Source organism: Phacochoerus africanus, chromosome 10 (genome assembly GCF_016906955.1).
Source record: "Phacochoerus africanus isolate WHEZ1 chromosome 10, ROS_Pafr_v1, whole genome shotgun sequence".
NCBI classification, from domain to species: domain Eukaryota; kingdom Metazoa; phylum Chordata; class Mammalia; order Artiodactyla; family Suidae; genus Phacochoerus; species Phacochoerus africanus.
Genome location: NC_062553.1, coordinates 96,731,154 through 96,755,399, shown reverse-complemented (window position 1 = coordinate 96,755,399; position 24,246 = coordinate 96,731,154). Strand labels below are relative to the sequence as shown.

General features: G+C 37.8%; 1 protein-coding gene across 5 annotated transcripts in view; it reads left to right on the top strand.

The window, feature by feature from the left end:
* LARP1B (La ribonucleoprotein 1B) overlaps positions 1-24,246 on the top strand; it is a 102,644-nt gene that overhangs the window by 53,118 nt on the left and 25,280 nt on the right. For 4 of the 5 annotated variants that reach the window (XM_047798858.1, XM_047798861.1, XM_047798860.1 and 1 more), the window contains one exon: positions 7,714-7,834. In XM_047798858.1, coding sequence (XP_047654814.1) covers positions 7,714-7,834 — 121 coding nt within the window. Of the gene's footprint in view, positions 1-7,713; positions 7,835-21,423; positions 21,524-24,246 lie in introns of all 5 variants that reach the window. The other variant, XR_007137503.1, reaches the window with a different exon arrangement.

Genomic DNA, 24,246 nt, shown 5'->3' with positions numbered 1-24,246 from the left:
TATTATATGATTCTATTTATCTGAATGTCCAGAATAGAGAAAAATTAGGTTAGTGGTTGCCTAGAAGTTGGGTTTGGAATGGGTAGAGAAAATAGTGATTGCTGGTACATACTGTGCTTCTTTTTGGAATAATAAAAATGTTGTAATATTGATTGTGATGATGGTTGGAAAACTGTATACTACAAACATTTGTACACTGGAGTATATTGTACCATATGTGAATTATATCTTAATAAAATGACTTTTAAACATGTAAAAGGAAAGACATCCTGTGTACATGGGACTGGAAGTTAGAACTACCCAAAGTGATCTATAGATTCACTATAATTTCTATCAAAGTTCCAAAAGCATTTTTTGCAGAAATAGGAAAACTGATACTGAAATTTGTATGGAATCTCATGGGATCCTTCAGAACCAAAAAACATCTTTCTTTTTTTTGTCTTTTTTGCCATTTCTTGGGCCACTCTCACGGCATATGGAGGTTCCCAGGCTAGGGGTCTAATCGGATCTATAGCCGCTGGCCTATGCCAGAGCCACAGCAATGCAGGATCCGAGCCACGCGTCTGCAATCTACACCACAGCTCAGGGCAACGCCGGATCCTTAACGCACTGAGCAAGGCCAGGGATGGAACTCACAACCTCATGGTTCCTAGTCGGATTCATTAACCACTGCGCCACGACGGGAACTCCCAGAACCAAAAAAAAATCTTTTAAAAAGAGGAAGTTGGAAATCTCACACCTCCGATTTCAAAATATTTGCAGAACTATATAATAAAAGTGTGTTGTTGGCATAAAGGTAGACATAGACAGGAGTTCCTGCTAAGGCACAACAGGATCCGCAATGTCTTGCGAGTGCTGGCATTCAGTTTGATCCCTGGCCAGGCAAAGTGGGTTAAAGATCTGGTGTTGCTATAGCTTGGGATTATGTTGTAATTGTGGCTTGGATCAGATCCCTGGCTTGAGAACTCCAAATGCCATGGGGCAGCCACAAAAGAAGGAAAAAAAAAAAAAAAAAAAAGGTAGACATAGACAAATGGATATAGAACCCAGAAATAAACCCTTTTATTTGAACATGAATGCTAAGGTCACTGATGGGGAAAGGACAACCTCTTCAACAATGATGTTGGGAAAACTGGGTATCCACATGCAAAAGAATCAAGATGGACCCTTACTTTTAACACCAAGTGCATAAAGTTTAAAGATTAAAGATTTCAATCTAAAACCCCAAACTCAGAATTTCCTTCATGGCTCAGCGGTTAACAATTCCGACTAGGAGGATCCATGAAGATGCGGGTTCAATCTCCGGCCTCACTCAGTAGGTTAAGGATCCAGCGTTGCCATGAGCTGTGGTATAGGTCTCAGATGAGGCTTGGATCCCACATGGCTGTGGCGTATGCCGGCAGCTTCTGTTCCAATTCTACCCCTAGCCTGAGAACTTCCATATGCCTCCCTGTGGCCCTAAAAAGCAAAATGAATAAATAAAACCCAAAACTCTTAGAAAAAAATGTAGTAGTGAAGCTTCATGACAGTTTGTTTTGACAGTGATTTCTTGGAGATGACACCAAAAATGCACATGCAAAAAGATAAAAATGGACAAGTCAGAAGTCATGAAAACCAAAATCTTATGTGTGTTAATGGACAGAAAACAGGATGAAGAGGCAAGCCACAAAATAGGACAAAGTATTTGCTTTTGCTTATCATAAACTGATAGAGCCTTAATATTCTCGAACATATAAAGGAATTCAACAACTAAACAACAAAATAGTTCAGTTTAGAAAATGGACAAGGGATTCAAATAGACAATTTCCAAAGATGATATACAGATGATCAATAAGCACATGAAAGTATGCTCAACGTCATTACTCATTAGAGAAACGCCAATCAAAATCAAATGATTTATCACCTGTGGCTACTTACAAACTAAGAAGCAAAACCCAGAAAATAACAGTTGTTATAGAGGATGTAAAGAAATTGAAATCTTGCATTGTTAGTGGGAATGTAAAACAGTATAGCTCCTATGGGAAACAGTATGGCAGTTAAAAAAACTAAAGAGATACTAAAAGTGAAAACAACCCAAATGTCCATTATCAGAAAAATATCCATTCAAACAAAATGATGATATATACATACAATGGAATATTATTCAACCTTTAAAAGGAAGGAAATCTGTCAAGAACTACATCATTGATGGTCTTTCAGGACATGCTAAATGAAATAAGCAAGTCACAAAGACACACTGTATGGTTCCACTTATAAAGTACTAAAAGTAGTAAAATTCTTAGAAACGGTGGTGGTTATGGGGGAAGTTGTTTAATGGGATAGAGTTTCAGTTTTGCTAATAAAAAAAAGTTGGGGTTCTTGTCGTGGCTTAGTGGAAACGAATTTGACTAGTAACCTCGAAGACCCAGGTTTGATCCCTGGCCTCACTCAGTGGGTTGGGGATCTGGCATTGCCGTGAGCTGTGGTGTATGTCACAGATGCAGTTCTTATCTGGCATTGCTGTGGCTGTGGTGTAGGCCAGGGGCTACAGCTCTGATTTGACCCCCTAGCCTGGGAACCTCCATATGCTGTGGGTGCTCCCTTAAAAAGACCAAAAAAAAAAAAAAATGGTCTGGGAGTTCTGCTTGTGGCACAGTGGAAACAATTCGACTAATATCCGTGAGGATGTCGGTTTGATCCCTGGCCTTGCTCAGTTGGTCAGGGATCAGGTATTGCTGTGAGCTGTGGTGTGTCTGGCAGCTGTAGCTTCAATTAGGGTTTGACCCTAAAAAGCAAAAAAAAAAAAAAAAAATTGGCCTCTGTTGCACAACAGTGTAAATAAACTTAACACTACAGAACTGTATGCTTAAAGATGGTTAAGATAGAGAATTTTGTATTTGCTTTTTTAAACCCCAATTAAAAATAAAAATTATAAAAGCAAACCTAGCCACTTATGAAAAAGTAAACAAAAAGGCATTGTACATAAATTAATATCAGACAAAAGAGACTTGCAAAGTAGACTTGAAGACAAAAAGCACTGCTTGTACTAAAGAGTATCCTTTTGTACTGATTAAAAAAAATTCATCAGAAAAGTATAACTTAAAATTTGATGTATTTAATACAAAATCTTCAAATAAGTGAAGCAAAAGTTGATAGAACAAATCCAGTAATTTAACCCCCTAAGTAAATAAGGAATAATCAAATAATTTAAAAAATGAGAATAATTTGAGAAACAACTCTGTACCTAGCAACTGCAGACTACATGTTCTATTTGAAGAAATCTATAGTATTTTAGCCTACAGTGGTTTTATAAAGCAAATTTTTTAAGCATTGATATTATATAAAACACATTATTGGAGTTCCCGTTGTGGCTCAGCAGAAATGAATCCAACTAGTATCCATGAGGATGTGGGTTCAGCCCCTGGCCCTGCTCAGTGGGTTAAGGATCCAGCATTTGCTGTGAGCTATGGAGTAGGTTGCAGATGCAACTCGGATTCTGCGTTGCTCTGGCTGTGGCATAGGCCGGCAGCTATAGCTCTGATATGGAGCCCTAGTGTGAGAATTCCACATGCTGCAGGTGCAGCCCTAAAAAGCAAGCAAAACCAAAAACCCACATTATTAGTGGAATTAATTTTGTGTTTAATAATAATAAAACCCTGTGTTGGAACAAAGATGTATTTTATTTATGTATTTATTTCTTTTAGGGCTGCACCCGCAGAATATGGAGGTTCCTAGGCTAGGAGGTCCAATCGGAGCTACAACTGCTGGTCTACACAGCCACAGCAACGCCAGATCCAAGCCACATCTGCAACCTACACCACAGCTCACGGCAACGCCGGATCCTCAACCCACAGAGCAAGGCCAGGGATCGAACCCGCAACCTCATGGATGCTAGTCAGATTTGTTTCCCCTGAGTCACGACAGGAACTCCACAAAGATATATTTTAAATAATGCAGCATTTAAAGAAGAAATCATAGTGGAAATTAGAAAAGCCAAGTGAAATGATAGCTGAATTTTAAGAGACACACCTGGAGAGAGAGGCTTAAATACAAGTGTTAGTAAAATGCTTGAAACTTATAAACCTATCACCGCTTATTATTTTTGCTTTATAAAAATTTCCCCCCAGTGTCAAAGGCTTAAAGTGAAAATTTCTCACATTGCTTGACAGTAACTGTGGATTGGCTGCTGCAACTCTGTGTGTGTTTGTTTCTCTTTAATTGGTTTTCATGCTGAAACAGCAGCCCCTATATAGCACTTGCTCCTTCATCATATAACAGATGGTTTGAACAAGAGAATGAGTGAAACTATATAACTGTGTTCAAAATCACTGCTTAGATGTTTCTTATGTATATTTTCTCACATTCAGTTGGCTAAAGCAAATCACATGGGCCAGGGATGTATATGCTCCAAAGGGATGAATGGTAATTATAGTGGGAGGATATACAAAAACACTTTCATTTAGGCATTCTAGGCTGTGAACAATAGAATCTGCTATAGCTTTCACAAAGCTAGAAGTTAGAAACTTCTCAAGGAGTTAGAATAATTAGCAAAATAAACTCCCATAAAGTATATAAAGTAAAAATAATTAGATCTAACACAGGATAAATCTTACCAACGTTTAATTATTTGAAAAGACTAAGATTATACTTAGGAAGACAAAATAGAGGAAAATGTACGTATTTTAGCAGCAGCGAAAATTGGGTAATGCAGTAATGTGATTACTGATTATGGAGAACTTTAAAAAGGTATTGAGAGCAATAATTTGAAAATTTAGATGAGGAAAAATTACTAGGAAAATATGTAATTCCCCAAAACTTACTGGAAAAGAAAGTAAATTGCTGTGGACCATTTAAAAAAATTTTTTTTCAAACTCCAAGATTTACCTTAGGTTTATTAGCAACTTCTAAAATTGGAGTAATTCTAGCTGTGCACAAATTACCAGTGAATAAGGCCAATAGTAAGTGCTCAAATATTTGCTGAATGACTAAGGAAAAATGAGGGAATCCTTAACTCATTCTATGAGAATAACCTTGATTCTAATATCTTAAGAAAACATGAATGAAAAACTCATGAAAATATGAATGAGACTTTTAAGATTCATTTTTTATAGTATAAAAGAACCATGAAGAGTCTTTGTATTTTCTATGACTGCCATAACAGATGACCACAAATTTGGCAACTATAAAACAACATGAATTTATTATTTAATTTTGTAGATCAGGAGTTCCTGTCGTGGTTCAGCAGAAACAAATCTGACTAGTATTCACTCAGGTTCAATCTCTGGCTTTGCTCAGTGGGTTAAGGATCCTGCATTGCCGTGAGCGGTGGTATAGGTTGCAGATGCAGCTTGGATCTGGTGTGGCATAGGCCAGCAGCTACAGCTCTGATTCTGCCCCTAGCCTGGGAACCTCCGTATGCCGCTGGTGCAGCCTTTAAAAGACGAAAAAAATTTTTATTATTTTTTTTTGTAGATCAGAAGTCTAAGTGTGAGACTGTAAGACAAATCCAGGTGTTCCTTCTTCGGCTCTGATCTGTAGGTTTTATATGAGAAATTGCTTCCAAGTTCATTAAGATTGTTTGCAGAAGTCAGTTCTTTGTGTCTATGTGTAGTGTTGAGGTCCCTCATTTTCCATTTTGTCTGGCCGGAGCCTCTCAACTCCTTTTAGACCACCTGTGTTCTTGGTCATGTTGCATTATCAGTCTTTAAATCAGCAGCAGCTGGTGGAGCCCTGCTTTACATCTTTTCTGCCTGTGGTTAAAGTTTTCTGCATATTTCAGAGTAAGCTCCCTATCCTAAGATTACTTATTAGAGGAGTTCCTATTGTGGCTTAGTGGGTCAAGAACCCGACTAGTGGACATCCCTTCATGGCTCAGTGGTTAATGAACTCTTCTGGTATCCATGAGGATATGGGTTCGATTCCTAGCCTTGCAATGGGTTAAGGATCCAGCATTGCCGTGAGCTGTGGTATAGGTTGCAGACATGGCTCAGAGCCCACATTGCTGCGGCTATGGCTGTAGCCAGCAGATGTGGCTTCGATCCGACTCCTAGTCTGGGAACCGCCGTATGCCGCAGGTATAGCCCTAAAAAGCAAAAAAACAAAACAAAACATAGTGCAGGAAAATTTATGTAGGGAAAGCAGTGAAATTATAGACTTCTGCCTTATAGTGTCATTCAGATGTATTCCAGTGAAGGGCAAAAGCATAAAGCTGTTAAGGGATAGCAGTAAAAAGTCTTAATGTTTTCAGAGTAGGGAAAGATTTCTTAAGTAGACACAAAAGGCTTTTTTTTTTTTTGGCCACACTTGAGGCTTGCAGAATTTCCTGGGCCAGGGGTCAAACCTGTGCCATAGCAGTGGCTCAAGCCACAGCAATGACAATATCAGATCCTTAAACTCTAGGCCACCAGTGAACTCTGAGTGTTTTCTAAAGAAGTTGCACATGTATGTTTAATACATTTTCCTGTTTGACATATTTCATGACAATACTAAGAATAGCCTAGCACGAATGGAGTTGTGTGGAATAAGAAGAGGCAAGCCAAATTTGACTTTTTGACTTCTTGGAGCTATCAGGTTGTTCTTAAGCTAAAATCAAGGTTAGGTTGAACTTGTCTTAGATTTTACTATACAGCTGTTTGTCTTCTTGTTGCATGGCCTGCTTGTGGTGGTATTGTAAACCTGCAGTGTTGGAAGGTTTTATTAACAGAGACAGACAGATAGTACTTCCATCTACGAAATATGCTGCTGAGCCTCTGCATTTTGTCACTCACGTTTTTGGCTGGCTTCTGGGCTTGTGAGCCTCAGGAATTGTCCAGTCTACTACCTCCCATGATACTTCTCTCTAACTAGAAATCTTTAGTTTGAATCTGCTAAACAAAAGAGAGAAACCATTACAATCAGTTCTTCAGTCATTGTACTCTCTGTCCAGGTTGCTTGTGTAGAAACCTGTGTGTACACATGTTTTTGCTTCTAGCATTTTTAATCTTTGCTCACTTTACCTAGTTTAGGATGCTGCTTTTACCTTTCTCTAAATTCTCATTCTAAGGACCTGCTTTTGCCCCATCTCTTCTGTGATGACTCCCTTATCTCAATTTAGCACTTTTCGTATACCATCTAATATTTTTTTTCTAATAATATTTTTAAGTGTACATTTGTTTCTTTCCATCTAACTTGTAACTTAAGGAAAGGGTGCATGTATTAGATTACTTTGTAACCTATATAATATCCCAGTGGTCTTGTGTATAGATGCTCAACAAATAATCAATGATAAGAATGTATTCTCTTGGAGTTCCTGCTGTGGTGCAGTGGGTTAAGAATATGACTGCAGGGGCTTGGGGTTGCTGCGGAGGTGCAGGTTTGATACCCAGCCTGGCGCAGATGGTTAAAAGATCTGGCATTGCTGCTGTGGCATAGGTCATAGCTGTAGCTTGGATTCAATCCCTGGCCCAGGAACTTTCATATGTGCAGGTGAGGCCATAAAATAATTTTTAAAAAGAATGTGTGTTTTTATAATGTATTTTAATTTAAAAATACTCATAATATTTTAGGCATCTTGATGCCTCTTTTAGAATCAGAATATTATTAAGTATAATGCTAGATTCTTTATTAGAATATCTTTTTTATTCTTTTGCAGTTAGTCTGTTTTTAAAACTCATTTTTTTGAGATTGGCATCAATTATTGTCTTTTGGTTACTCTGTTAGCCAGTTTAGTAATTAGATTCCTCCATTCTACTTCAGCAAGAAGTTGAGAACTTTAAGAAGCTAAATCTCATTAGTAAAGAGCAATTTGAAAACCTAACACCTGAACTTCCTTTTGAGCACCAAGAAGTTCCTGTAGCACCTTCACGGTCGAGGCAAGGTATGTAAATCTGCTTTTGTTTAAGTGCCTGAATATTATTAAAGCAGTTATAAATTGTCTTTAAAGTTTACTTCTTTTTCATTTGTAGAAAACATTTAGATATGTGATTAAAAAAAACTAGAATTTTAAAACTCAACTTTTATTTATACTTTGGTGAACTTTTAGAGACTTAAAAGTGTAGATTGTAGGAGTTCTCCTGTGGTGCAAATGGGTTAAAGATATGGCAGAGGCCTGGATCACTGCTTTGGCGTGGGTTCCATTCCTGGCCCAGGAATTTCCATATGCCACGGGGGTGACCAAAAAAAAGAAATACAGGTTGTAAATTTGGTAAGACAACCATGTAGTAAATGGACAAAGTTTGAATCCCCCCCCCCTCACTCTTGGTGAATAGGCAGATAATCAATCACAGAGGTGATCTGGAAGTCTGTTGTAACACTATGTCATGCTCAAACGCAAGTGCGTACTTAAAAGTAGGCAGAATTTGTTGATTCTTTATGTATTTAATTTGATTTTGAGATTGCTGGTAATGCTTCTCTTCTTGAAGTAAGGAAGAGTTTTCACTGACTTGCTGATTCCTTAAATCTACTACTAGCATCATTCTTTGCATTAAGGCCTTAGCTTTGTGTGAAAATATATTAACATCTGGGAGATTCAAACATCGAATCTGATATTTTCAGGCAAGTGTAACTGACTTTAATATAGTCTTTCCTGAAAGCAGGTGAAAGAAAAACTTTTAGTGGTTCCTGCCATGGCACAGCGGGTTAAGAATTCGACTGCAATGGCAGTGACTCACAGCCCTGCCACAGATTCAATCCCTGGCCCAGGAACTCCCATGTGCTTCAGCTGTGGCCTTAAAAAAAAGAAAAAGAAAGGAGAAAAAGAAAACCTTTTAATTAGGAAAACTTAAGACATATGCAAAAATAGAGCAAACTGCACAATGAAACCCTATGTACTCATTAGCTACTTAATCAGCTCATAACTAATTTTATTTCAATCAACTCCACTCATTTTCTTGACCTCCCACTGGATTACTTTGAGGCAAACTCCTAACCATATTCACTGGTTTTATTCCTAAATATTCCTGAATGTACTTTAAAAGATAAGGACTATTTATTTTAACACATAAATAACACAATACTGTTATTACATTTAAAATGAACAGTAATTCCCTTAATATAAAATATTTAGTTGGTATTTAAATTTCTTCATTCATCACTTAAAAATATCAGGATCCAGAGTTCCCACTGTGGTGGAGTGGGTTAAGTATCCAGCGTTGTCTTTGTGGTGGCGCATATTCATTCCCCAGCCTGGTTCAGTGCTTAAGAAGCTGGTGCTGCTGCAGCTGTGGCATAGATCACAACTATGGCTTGAATTAGATCCCTGGCCTGAGAACTTCATATGCCACAGGTTAGCCAAAAAAATAAATAAAATCAGGATCTGTGTAAATTACAAACACTGTAATAGGTTGATATGTCTCTTTTAGCCTATAGGTTCATACTGTATTTTTTCCTTGCACTTTATTGTTATAGAAACCGGATTATTTGTCCTATAGAATTTCTCTTACTCTGGATTTTGCTGATTGTATATCCTCATGGTTTCATCCAACCATTTTCTTGTTCTAAATTTTCTTTGACTGTGATTTTGATACAGAGATTTGATCAGATCGAGGCTAACATTTTTGTAAGATATGGCATATGTAGTGTTGAATACCAGGAGGCACATGATACTCAATTGCCTCTCTTTTTGCAGTGTTAGTCATTGGTAATCAATGCTTAGAACTTTTTTTCTTCTCAAGGGGCTGCAAAATAGTGCTAATTCTTTTTTCATCATTCCTTCTTAATTTAGTAGATTACTTCCATAAAGAGTTCTTACAGGAAAAATAATAAATTTTTAATTCATTCCCTTTATTAGTTTTCAGAGTAATGAATGAGCTGGTTCTCTACATCTTTCTTTGGTAACTAACCATTGAGGGTGTTTTTTTGTTTGTTTTATTTTAAAATTATCACTGATTAAAACTACTAGAACTCATCAATAAATTTGGTAAATTTTCAGGATACAAGATTAACATACAGAAGTCATTTGCATTTCTGTACACTAACAATGAACTATCAGAAAGAGAAGTTAAGGAAATAATCCCACTTACCATTACATCAAAAAGAATAAAATACCTAGGAATATAAACCTATCTAAGGAGGTAAAATAACTTTACTTGGAAAACTATAAGATACTGATGAAAGAAATTTAAAGACAACATAAACAGATGGAAAGATACACTGTATTCTTGGATTGGAAGACTTAATATTGTTAAAATGATCATATTACCCAAGGCAGTTGACAGATTTGGTGCAATTCCTTTCCAAACACCAATGGCATTTTTCACAGAACTAGAAAAAAATTGTAAAACTTGTATGGAAACACAAAAGACCCTGAATAGCAAAAACATCTCTCAAGATGTTTCCTTCTCAAAGGAAAAACAAAGTTGGAAGAGTCACACGCTCTGACTTCAGACTGTACCACAAAGCTACGGTATTCAAAACAATGGTACTGGCGCAAAACCCGTAACAAATCAATGAAACAGAATAGAGAGTGCAGAGATAAACCCACATACTTAGGATTAATTAATCTATAACAAAAGAGATAAGAATATACAGTAGAGATAGTTTCTTCAGTGAGTAGTACTGAGAAAACTGGACAGCTAAATATAAAAGAATGAAATTAGGGTATTCTCTAACTGCATACAGAAAAATTAAACTCAAAATGGATTAGAAACCTAAATGTAAGACCAGAAACTGTGAAACTCTTAGAGGAAAACACAGGCAGACCACTCTTTGACATAAATTGCAGCAATATGGAAGTTACCAGCCTAGGGGTCAAATTGAAGCTGCAGCTGCTGGCCTTTACCGCAGCTGCAGCAACACAGGATCTGAGCCATATCTGCAACCTACACCACAGCTCATGGCAACACCAGATCCTTAACCCACTGAGTAAGGCCAGGGATCCAATCCATGTCCTCATGGATACTAGTCAGGTTCATTACCACTGAACCAGGATGGCAATATTTTTTTGGATCCATCTCATAAAGCAAGGGAAACAAAAGCAAAAGTAAACAAATGAGGACTTTTCTTGTGGTGCAGTGGGTTAAGGATCTAACATTGTCACTGCAGCGGCTTGGGTCGCTGATGTGGCAGAGGTTTGATCCCTGGCCTGGGAACTTCCACATGCTCTGAGTGTGGCCAAAATAATAAAAGAAAAATAAATAAATAAACAAATGGGACTTAATTAAACTTAAAAGATTTTGCATGACAAAGAAAACCATTGACAGAAAGAAATGACAACCATCCTACTGAATGGGAGAAATTATTTGCAAATGATATGACCCTTAAGGGATTAATATCCAACACATCTAAACAGCTTATACAACTCAACATCAAAAAACCCAAACATTTGTTTAAAAAGTGGGCAGAAAAACTGAACAGACATTTTTCCAAAGAGGATGTGCAATCCTCATAAATACCTTTGATGGATTTTTCTCTATTGTCTTATTGATACTTGTGGCAGTTGTCAGTTTAGACTTTTAGCTCCAAATCTGCAGTTTCGTAGCTTTGTTCTGTGATGATGGAATTGGACTCTTAACTGTCTCATTTGCCAACTGGCCTGATGTTAAGCTTTGTCAGTAGTCTAGTTGCTACTAAGATGTTCATTGTTTCCAGGCCTTTTTAGTTGAGGGAGCTTGGAATTTTTTTTATGGAAAAGATGTTGAACATCTTTTCATGGACCTGTTGGCCATTTGCATGTCCTTTTTGGAAAAATGTCTGTTTTTTATGTTATGAAATTGTGTTGATAGTTTCTGTTCAAATTTAGGATTAAGGTTTTAATTTTGATTTCTTAGATTTTATATTTGTACCACCTTTTTACTTACAGGAAAATGTTCCTAACTACAGTAACAGGATTATGTGTTTATCATATGATAAAATATTTTAGAATAACAGTAATGTTACTATGAATACTAAAAGAAGGTTACTTTAAGTTTTTAAAACTTTAAGCTTTTAAAAAACCTTATACTTTAAATTTTTTTTAAAAGTCTAAATATGTTCAGTCTATACGATATTTGTGTTTAATTTGAATACATTAAAATTGATAATTCAAGCTCCTCACTACACCGTAAAATTAAAGTTCCAATACATGTATTAAATTTAATTAATCAATTAAAATTCCCTAGGATTCACTTTTTTTTTTCTTTTTTAAGGCTGCAGCTGTGGCATATGGAGGTTCCCAGGCTAGAGGTTGAATCAGAGCTGTAGCCAGCAGCCTCTGCCACAGCCACAGCAACATCAGATCCAAGCCATGTCTAAAACCTACACCACAGCTCACGGCAATGCTGGATCCTTAACCTACTGAGTGAGGCCAGGGATTGAACCCACAACCTCATGGTTCCTAGTCAGATTTGTTTCCACTGAGCCACAGTGGGAACTCCCCTAGAATTCGCTTTTAACTTTTTAACAAATTATGTCATACAAACTTTTAAAATCCAGTGAGTCAAAGTGATTTAAAGTTATTATTGAACTCAGAGTTAGTGTGTGTGTGTGTGTTTTTATCATGATGAAAGAAATGGCCACTTTTTTTTTTTTTTTTTGGTCTTTTTGCCTTTTCTAGGGCCGATCCCATGGCATATGGAGGGTCCCAGGCTAGGGGTCTAATCAGAGCTGTAGCCGCTGGCCTACACCAGAGCCACGGCAACGCTGGATCCGAGCCGCATCTTCGACCTACACCACATCTCACAGCAACGCTGGATGCTTAACCCACCGAGCAAGGCCAGGGATCGAACCTGCAACCTCATGGTTCCTAGTTGGATTCGTTAGCCATCGCACCACAACGGGAACTCCATGAGGTGGCCACATTTTAAATAAATGAAGATTTCAAGTTAACATCTTTATTTAGTTTGGCACCTTGGACTATACCCTATGAGAACTATTAATGAAATATGCAAAATCTTAGAATAAACTACAAATTATACCCCGGTCCCCTAATAATCTCAGTGATTTTTATTGTTAACTGGGCAGATGTGTTGCTCTGTGCAAAGGGAAAAAAGATAGTACTCCATTTTGAAAAGGAAAGAAACATAGACAATAAGGTTTGCAGCTATGAAAATACACACTATTCATTTGAAAATGGAGCCTTCTTAAAGACAATGATCTGGCAACTATCAGCATCTTCCAAGAAGTAAATATTCTCCCATATTCACAGTTGAATTACGCCATATCTCCCACTCTTCTTCTTACTCATTTTGCTTATATCATGGGCACTTTCCCAAGTTGTTAAATCCCAAAGAGATGAATTTTACAATGCATAAAAATAACAAAGAATTAGAAGGAAGGGGCAGGAGGATAGGTGTATGGGATTAAGAGATACAAACTACTATGTGTAAGAGATATAAACTACTATGTATGTATACTAAGCAGCAAAGATACATTGTGCAGTACTTGGGAATATAGCTATTAGTTTTGTAATAACTTTAAATGGAGTATAATCTGTAAAAATATTGTATCGCTGTGTTGTATGCCTAGAACAAACATAAGACTGTAAATGAACTATAGTTCAATTTTGAAGAATCACTATGAAAAATTAACATCAGTAGAAAAAGTAGTAGCAAAAGAAGCTAGAGCTTCACGTAGAGGAAGACTTATGTGGCTGGTAAATAGGAAAAGATACTGTACACTTTACTTTGATGAGATTTGCAAGTTAAAACCACAGTGACATACCATATTATAATTCAACAGTTTAACTTCAGGAGTTCTCGTCGTGGCTCAGTGGTTAACGAACCCGACTAGTATCCATGAGGACGAGGGTTCAATTCCTGGCCTCGCCTAGTGGGTTAAGGATTTGGTGTTGGCGTGAGCTGCGGTGTAGGTCGCAGATACGGCTCAGATCCCAAATTGCTGTGGCTGTGATGTAGGCTGGCAGCAATATCTCCAATTAGACCCCTAGCCCTGGGAACCTCCGTATGCCATGAGTGCTGCCCTAAAAAGACAAAAAAAAAAAAAGTTTCACTTTAAGAGATACTTTTGTAAATGTTTACCAAAAAAGAACATTTATAGTAACATTTATGGTTTATAACATGAAAAAAACAAATGAAGAAATTCCCTTTATGGGTCAGTGGTAATGAACCCAACTAGTATCCATGAGGACGTGGGTTCAATCTCTGGCCTTGCTCAGTGGATCAAATATTCAGCATTGCTTTTGAGCTGTAGTGTAAGTCACAGATGTGGCTTGGATCTGGTATTGCTGTGGCTGTGGTGTAGGCTGCCAGCTGCAGCTCTGATTTGACCCCTATCCTGGGATCTTCCATATGCCACAGGTATGGCCCTAAAAAAGCAAACAAAAACAAACAAAAAAATCAAACAAAACCAAATGAAAAGTAAAACTACCCATTTATAGCAGAATATAAGATCTAGTATAGTTATATAAAGGAAAAAATATGTAGTAGTGGAAAATGGACTAAAGCTTCCTGTGACAAAATGGGTTAATCTTAAAAGTAGAGGATGTATAAAATTAGGGGTTCATTCATTTTAAAAACATCATGTAAAATACAAAATTAATGGGTACATTAATAGCATGGAGAAACCATAAAGAACAAAAGGAATTAATACAAACATTAACATTATGGTTTATTCCTGAGAAAAGAGAGGAATCCCATTGGGGAAGTCTGCAAATGGGTTTGCCTACATCTGGAATTTATGTATTGGTCTAGTTGATTGGCTAGTGTGTACCAACTATATGTTTCTTCAAAATTTTGCTTTCCCGGATTATAAATGATTAAGCTCTTCAAGTAAAATCTTAGATATTGATCAAAAGATTTTTTAATTTTTTAAAATATAATCACTAGTTTATTATTAAGAAATTTTTAATGATTTTAATTTTCTCCATTATAGTTGGTTTACAGTGTTCTTTCAATTTTCTACTGTACAGCAAAGTGACCCAGCCACACATACATATATACATTCTTTTTCTCACATTATCCTCCATCATATGCCATCATAAGTGACCAGATAAGGTTCCCCATGCTATACAGCAGGATCCCATTGCCTATCCATTCCAAAGGCAATAGTTTACATCTATTGAACCCAGATTCCAAGTCCATCTCATTCCATTCGCCTCCCCCTTGGCAACTCCAAGTCTGTTTTCCATAGTGGTTGTACCCAATTTACAGTCCCACCAACAGTGTAGGAGGGTTCCCTTTTCTCCACACCCTCTCAGAAAATACAGTGTTTTTGGGAAGCTTGATTTTTTTCCCCATACTTAATTTCTTGTTCTCATTTTCATTACTAAATCAACTTTGTTTTAAAATCTGTACAATTATTAACCTTTGCTGTAATCTCCAATTAAAAAAAAAATGAACAAAAATTAAGAAGATAGAAATCAATCCAGTATATTGCTGTGATTAAAAAAATGTTGAATAGGAGTTCCTACTGTGGAGCAGTGAGTCACAAATCTGACTGCTGCAGCTCACATCACTGTGGAGGAACAGGTTTGATCCTTGGCCCAGTGAGGTGGATTAAAGGATCCTGTGTTGCCACAACTACAGCATAGATCACAGATGCGGCTTGGATTCAGTCCCTGGCCAGGGAACTTCCATGTGCCAAGGGTTAAAAAAAGAAAAAGAAGAACAAAAGAAATGTATTAACTTTCAGTTAGAAAGCCAGTTATAGATTGAGTTTAAAGAATATTTACCTCTTTGTTGTTTTTATGTCAAGTGTACAGAAAGATTGAAAGATGAAAGGATAGAAAATGCTATAAAACAGTGATATTAACAAAAAGAGCCAGTATTGCTATTACAAAATTGAATTTCAGGCAGTAAATGGTGTTTGTTTTCATTATCTTTAATATCTTCCTATTTCTCCCCTATACCTGATCCAAACAGGCTTCTGCTATTCACACCCCAAATCAGCTTTTGATAATGCCGCTAGAGATCCGTAGGTTTTTGGTTTTGTTTTTTATGGCTGTACCTGCAGCATATGGAAGTTCCCAGGCCAAGGATTGAATCTGAGCTACAACTGTGACAACACAGGATCCTTTAACCTACTGCGCCAGGCTGGGGATTAAACCCTTGCCTTCCCAGTGACCCCAGCCACCGCAGTCAGATTCCTAACTTACTACACCACAGTGGGAACTCCTAGAGATCTCAAAGTTTAAAAGGGATCAAATTAATCCTCATCTTCCCTAACATCAGCGCTGAATCAATCATTCTGTCTTGAAACACATCCTTCTTACTAGAAACTATTTACTTAGTTCTCGTTTACTTAGTCTCAGTTCTTTCCTATTTCCCCAATCTTTGGATGCTTTAGGATTTAGTCTTCAAATTTCTTCTCGTTCTGATCCTCAGTAACTCCTAAGGTAATAGTGTTTAGTTTCATGGGGGTTTTTTATTTTAATTTTTTTTTTGCTTTTTAGGGCCACACTCACAGCTTATGGAAGTTCCCAAGCTAGAGGCGCAATAGGTCAAGTCAGAGCTAGAGCTGTCAGCCACAGCCACAGCCACAGCAACACAGGATCCAAGCCACACCTACACCATAGCTCATGGCAATTCCAGGTCTTTGATCCACTGAGCAAGACCAGGGATTGGACCTGCATCCTCATGGATGCTAGTCAGGTTCCTTTCTGCTGAGCCACAGCAGGAACTCCCTAGCTTCATGGTTTTAAATAGCATCCTTGTACTAATGAGTGAAATTTATATGTACAGACCCCATCTTATATTCCACATAAATAACAACTGTGTGGTCAGCAGTTTCACTTGGATATTCTATATGCATGTCAAACTTCATATGTTCAAAATCCAGAGTCTAAATTCCCACCCATATCCAAGGACTTCTCCCATACTTCACATCTCTGTGAATATCAACTCCATCTTCCTAATTGTAATGGTAAAAAAAAAAATACTGGTGTTATCTTTGATCTCTTTCTTTTTCAACCTTTTATTTCTTATTCCTTGGCAGATTATATCCATTACCCTTTTAAATATAACCAGAACCTAACCACTTCTCTCTTCTCTAATTCCCTGCAAAAGCCACCATCATTTTATCATTAGTTAGTTATAATGGTTCCTAATCAGTCATTTCCTTTCATTCTGACAAACTTACAAGGACCTAGTGTTATCTTTTTTATTTCCCATTAAAAAAAAATTAAGATATAGGAGTTCCTGTTGTGGCTCAGTGGTAATGAACCCAACTAGTACCCTTGAGGATGTGGGTTCTATCCCTGGTCCTGCTCAGGGGTTAAGGATCTGACATTGCCATGAGCTGCAGTGTAGGTTGCAGATGTGGCTTGGATCTGGCGTTGCTGTGGCTGTGGTGTAGGCCAGCAGCTGCAGCTCCAATTCCACCTTTAGCCTGGGAACTTCCATATGCTGTGAGGCCCTTAAAAAAAAAATTAAGGCATAGTTTATATTTAGTAAATTTCTTACTTTTTGCATATATGCTTTTGGAAATTTGACGTATGCATAAGTCATGTAGTTACCACCTACTCAAATTACAGCATGGTTTCATTACTCCCCCCAAAGTCTCCCATGTCTTTTTGTAGTCACCTGTATGCCTAACCCTTGATAGCCTATTTTCTATTTTATAATCCTATCATTTTGCCTTTACCACAGTATCATATAAACGGAATCATATAGAGTGTAGCATTTTGAGTCTGGCTTCTTTCATTTAGCATAATGCATTTGAGATTCATCTAGATATTTGTGTGCTGTTTGTTCCTTTTTATTGGTAAGTAATATTCCATTAGTTGGATATAAGCACTTTATCATTAGTTGAAGAACATATGGTTTTTTAGTTTTTGGTGCTTTTGAATAAAGATACTAAAATATTTGCATGTATGTTTTGATGAGACTGTAAGTTTCATTTCACTTGGGTAAATACTTAAGAGTGGGATTTCTGGGTCAAGTGGTAAGTGTGTAACTTTATAAGAAACTTTCTAATGGTTTTCCAAAGTGGCTGTGTCATTTGAATTTCCACCAGCAATGTATGAGGCTTCCAGTTGCTCCACGTCATCAGCACATGGTATTTTGTTTTTGTTTTTGTTTTTGTTTTTTGGTCTTTTTGCCATTTCTAGGGCTCCACTTATGGAGATTCCCAGGCTAGGAGTCTAATCAGAGCTGTAGCCACCAGCCTACACCAGAGCCACAGCAACTTGGGATCCGACCACAGCAACTCGGGATCCTAACCGCGTCTGCAACCTACACCACAGCTCACGGCAACGCCATATCCTTAACCCACTGAGCAAGGCCAGGGATGGAAACTGCAACCTCATCATTCCTGGTCAGATTCGTTAACCACAGAGCCACACCAGGAACTTAGCACTTAGTATTTAAAATTTTTTTTTAATTTGCGATTCTAATAGGTATGTAGTTGTTTCTCATCATGACTAATGATGCTGAGCATCTTCATGTGCTTTTTTTTTTTTTTTTGTCTTTTTGCCTTTTCTAAGACCGTTCCCTGCGGCATATGGAGGTTCCCAGTCTAGAGGTCTAATTGGAGCTGTTGCTGCTGGCCTACTCCAGGGCCACAGCAACACAGAATCTGAGCCACGTCTGCCACCTACACCACAGCTCACGGCAACGCTGGATCCTTAACCCACTGAGGGAGGCCAGGGATTGAACCCGCAATCGGGTCGGATGGCTCCTAGTCAGATTCATTAACCACTGAGCCACGATGGGAACTCCTCATGTGCTTTTTTACCATCAGTTTATCTTGGTGAAGTGATTGATCAAATGATTTGACTTTTTTTTTGAGTTTTCTTACTGAGATTTGAAAGTTCTTTGGATCCAAGTCTTTATTACATATTGGAGTTCTCATCATGGCACAGTGGAAATGAATCCAACTAGGAACCATGAGGTCGTGGGTTAAGGATCTGGCGTTGCCGTGAGCTGTAGTGTAGATCAAAGACGCAGCTCGGATCCCATGTTGCTGTGGCTGCGGCGTAGGCCAGCGGCTACAGCTCTGATTAGACCCCTAGCCTGGGAACCTTGATATGCCGCAGGAGTGCCCCCAAAAAGACAAAAGAGAAAACAACAACAACAACAAAGTCTTTATTACATATGTAATTTACACGTCTTCTCCCAATCTGGGGATTATCTTTTCATTTTCTTAAGAGTGCTTTTCGAAAAGCAGAACTACTTTTTTTTTTTTTTTTTGCTTTTTAGGGCAGCACTTGCAGCATATGAAAGTTCCAGGCTAGGTGTTAAATTGGAGCTGCAGCTGTCCACCTATGCCACAGCCACAGCAACGTGAGATCCAAGCCAATTATGCGATCTATGTGGCAGCTCATGGCAGCACCACATCCTTAACCCACTGAGCAAGGCCAGGATCAAACCTACATCCTCATGGGTTCTGGTCAGTTTCATAACCTGCTGGGACACAATGGGAACTCAGAACTACCTATTTTTTAATGATGTGCAGTTTTTATTATTTTAAAAGATTGTATAGATTATGCTTTTGGTGTGTGCGTAAGAAATCTTTGCTTAACCTAGAATCCAAAGATTTCCTTTCTCTCTCTTTCTTGCTCTTTCACGCCATTCTTTCCTTCTTTCCTTCGAACTCCCTTCCTTCCTTTATGGAAGGGCTAAGGAAGGAGAGTAAGTGGCTTGTGCTCAAAAGCCTGAACTCTCTGATGGTTTTTGTGGATAAGTTTTTATAGGCAAAATTTGGGACAACGGTTACACAGTGTGTGACTTTATTCTGATTGTTTGGTGATGAGGTAATAGGGCAGGGTTCCAGGACTCTTGTGGTAGGCCTGAAGTTACCATCTTCACTGTGGGTTGGGGCCTTAGTTCCTGTAGAAAAACTCAAAGATATATTGTTAGGTATATTCCTTGAGGAGAAACAGGACCTTGCTGCACTATTGTTTCTTGACTGCTCCTCCTTTGTTTCTGGATTCCCTCACCTCCCTGATGAACAACTGTTTGAATCTGCCCTTTGGAGCTCAGAGATGGTCTTGGAGGCTGAATGAAGCCTATTTCCTACAAACAAGATATGTGGGACACAAAAAGAATTTGTACCTAGGGACGCCCTCGTAGGTTCTCTTGCTTGATTTCAGTTCCCTCTTTTCTTTGATCCTCTTTAATCTTGAGGAGAACAGGTGTTGGAAAAGAAAGGGAATAACATTTTGGATAGAGAAGTTAATCATAAACTGGGTAGAGAACTTGGTTTAGGGGACTCGGTTTCAATCCCTATTCCTGTTTCAACCTTCCTCAAATCTTTCATGGAACAAAGCAACAACTGCTCTGGCTACTTCCTGCTGAAATGAGGTAAGGTATGGTCCTACCTCACTTTAGGGAATGGACACTGAGTTGGAAATGTTCAAGTCCTAGATCTAGGTCTTGTATGATTAAGATTTCAATCCCTTGGTCTGCCATTTTTGTGCAGCAGACCCAATTAGAAGTAGGAGGAATGACAGCCTGAACTTTAATAGACAAAAAATAGATGTCATTCCCTGAGGAATTCATGAGAATAAGCCTGAAAAGCAGTCTGGCACTTAGTGAAAACTTGTAGCCATGTAGCCAGATGTCTCATTTTATAGAAGTAGGTTTTAACTTCTGATATGATATGTATAATGGAGCTATAAGTAAGATTTTTTTAATTAGAGGCTTTACTTTTTTAGCTTTTATGTAATTCAGGTCTCTATTCAATTTTGAGTTAATTGGGTTTTTTTCTTGCTGGTATATGATGTGATTGTGACTGTGAATATCTAATTTGTCAGCACCATTTATTGGAAAGGATTTTCTTTCTCCATTGAATTTCCTTTTCATCTTTGACAAAAAACAATTAACTATATGTGTGTAGATTTTGGAATCTATATTCTGTTCATCTTGTCTTTATCTCTATGTTACCAGCACAACTTGATAGCTATAATCTTAAAATCAGTATATGTCCTCCATCTTTTTTCTATTTCTTTTTTTTTTTCAAAATTGTCCTGGCTGTCTTTGCCTTTTAATGTAAATTATAGAAATAGTTTATCAACACCTATAAAAACTCTAGCTGGTATTTTTATTGCAGCTGCTTTGAATCTGCAGATTAGGAAGAATCAACATCTTAACAGTATTGAATCTCCCAATCCATGAATATGGTTTACTTCTCTAAGTATTTTTTTGTTCTTCAGTGTTGTACAGGTTTTAGTGTATTTTATATACATTTTGTTAGTTATATCCCTAGGTATATTATGATTTTGATGCTGCTGTAATTGGTGTTTTAAAGTTTTAACTATCCATTGTTTAACAGAAATGGATTGGTTTTTTTGTATTATTCTTTGTGACATTACTTTTATGTGTCAACTTAACTGAATCAGAGGATGCCTAGGTATCTGGTTAAACAATACTTCTGGGTATATCTGAGGCTATTTCTGCATGAGATTAGTACCTGAAATGGTGGGCTTCATCAAGTAGATTGCCATCCCCATTGTGGGTGGATATCATCCAATCCACTGAGGGCCTGAGTAGACCAAAAACTAGAGGAGAGAGGAATTCACTCCTTTTTTGCTATCTCATTGTTTGAGCTAGGAATCTCATCTTGGATTGGTCTTTATATCATCAACTCCCCTAGGTCTCAGGCCTTTGGACTCTGGCTGAATTACACCACTGGCTTTCCTAAGTCTCCAGCTTACAGATGGCAGATCGTGGGACTTCTCATCCTTCACAATCTTGTAAGCCAATTCCTCACATTAAATCTCCTTTTATATCCTATTGTTTCTTTCATTCTGGAGAATCCTGACTAATACAACTTTATACGTGTGACATTGATAAACTTACTAGTAGTAGTTGTAGTAGCTTTTTTTTTTTTCTTTGTCTTTTTGGCCACCCCATGGCATATGGAGTTCCTGGGCCAGGGATCTGATCCAAGCTGCAGTTGCAACCTAAGCAACAGCTACAGCAATGCCGGATCCTTAACCCTCTGTGCCAGGCCAGGGGTCAAACCCGTGTCCCAGCACTCCCAAGACACCACTGATCCAGTTGCACCACAGTGAGAACGCCTCTAGTAGCTTTTTAAAATATTGATGTATTCTACACTGATATATTTCTATACAGTCATGTTATCTACATATTCATGCAGTTCTATTTCTTACTTTTCTATACTTTCACTTATTTTCTTCCCTTTTTACATTGATTGGGACCTCTAACATGATGTTAATAGACGTTTTAAGATAAGCCATTATTGCATTGTTTCTGATTTTAGGAGGAAAACATTCAGTCTTTCACCATTAGCATGACATTTGTTGTAGGTTTTCCATAGATGCCCTTTATTAGGCTAAGGAAGTTCTTTATTTCTAGTGTGCTGAGATTTTTTTTTTCCCCACTGGCGTATTTAAGTTCCTGGGCTATGTATTGTATCAAACCTGTGCCACAAACAGTGACCCAAGCGCTGCAGCAATAACACTGTATCCTTAACCCACTGTGCCAAAAGGGAACTGCTGTGCTGAGAGTTTTTAACTTGAATGGACGCTGATTTTTTTTTTTTGGTCTTTTTTTTGGGGGTCTTCTGAAATAATTATATGGTTTGTCTTAATTAGTTTATTTATGTTGTAAATTATATTGATTTGCTTTCAAATGTTGAACTAGTGTAGGATTCCCAGAATAAATCTCATTTGATTGTGACATATTATCCTATTTTTATACATCATTAGATTCAGTTTGCTATTTTTCTTTTTTGAAGAGGAATGAGGAGGAGTTTCCACTGGGGCATAGTGGGTTAAGAATATGACGGCAGTGGCTGGGGTCACTGTGGAGATGTGGCTTTGATTCCCAACCTACAACAGTGGGTTAATGCATCCAGCGTTGCCACAGCTGCGGTTTGGGTTGCAGCTGCAGCTTAGATTTAGTAGCTTGCCTGGAACTTCTGTATGACACAGGTGTGGCCATAAAAAGAAAAAAAAAAGAAGGAATGAGGAATATTGGTTTCTATTTTTATTTTCTTGGATTATCTTTGATTTGGGGATCAGAAAATGCTGGCCTCATAAATGAGTTGGTAGCATTCCCTCTGCTTCTGTATTTTGGAAGAGTTTACATAAAAGTGTTATTATTGATTCCTTGTAGGAATGGTAGAATTTGCCAGTGAAGCCATCTGGGTCTGGAATTGTAGGTATGGTTTTAACTATAAATTATTTTTTAAAAATGGATATAAAACTATTTAGGTAATCTAGGTTTTCTTGAATGAGCTTTTGTAGTTTGTATATAAAAATGTTTGTAGGGAAAAAAAAAAAGAAAGGAGTTCCCATCGTGGCTCAGTGGTTAACAAATCCAGCTAGGAACCATGAGGTTGCGGGTTCGATCCCTGCCCTTGCTCAGTGGGTTAAGGATCCCACGTTGCTGTGCTCTGGCGTAGGCCGGTGGCTACAGCTCCAATTCGACCCCTAGCTTGGGAACTTCCATATGCCACAGGAGCAGCCCAAGAAATGGCAGAAAGACAAAAAGAAAAAAAAATGTTTGTAGGGTCTGTAGATACAGGCATACCTCACAGGTATTGTGGATTTGGTTCCACACAACCATAATAAATATCACAATAAAGTAAGTCACATGAATTTTTTTTGGTTTCCCAGCCTGTATACAGTTGCTTACACCATAGTCTATTAAGTATTCAATAGTATTATGTCTAAAAGAACAATGTACATACCTTTATTTAAAAATAATATATTGCTAAAAAATGCTAACCATCATCTGAGCCTTCAGCAAGTTTAGCATTTTTGCTGTTAGAAGTTCTTGCCTCAGTATTATGTCTGCTAAGTGATCAGGGTTGTGTTTGCTGAAGGTTGGGGTGGCTGTGACAGTTTCTTAAAATAAGACAATGATGAAGTTTGCTTCATTGATTGACTTTTTCATGAACCATTTCTCTGTAGCAATGCTGTTTGATAGCATTTTATCCCAGTAGAACTTCTTTCAAAATTAGAGTCAAGGAGTTCCCATAATGGCTCAGTGGTAGTGAACCCATCAAGGATCCATGAGGATGCCGGTTCAATCCCTGGCCTCACTCAGCAGGTTCAGGATCTGGCATTGCTGTGAGCTGTGGTGTAGGTTGCAGAAGTGGCTCAGATCTGGTGTTGCTGTGGCTGTGGCGCAGGCCGGAGCCTGCAGCTCTACTTTAGCCCCTAGCCTGAGAACTTCCATGTGCCACAGGTGTAGCCCTAAAAAGCAAAAAAAAAAAAAAAAAAAAAAGTCAATCCTCTTAAAAATGCACCCACTGCTTTATCAATTAAGTTTGTGTAATATTTTAAATCCTTTGTTATTTCAACAATCTTCATAGCATCTTCACCATGAGTAGATTGCATCTTAAGAAACCACTTTCTTTGCTCATCCATAAAAGCATCTACTCATCCATTCAAGTGTTATCATGAGATTGCAGCAATTTTGTTACATCTTCATGCTATAATTCTGA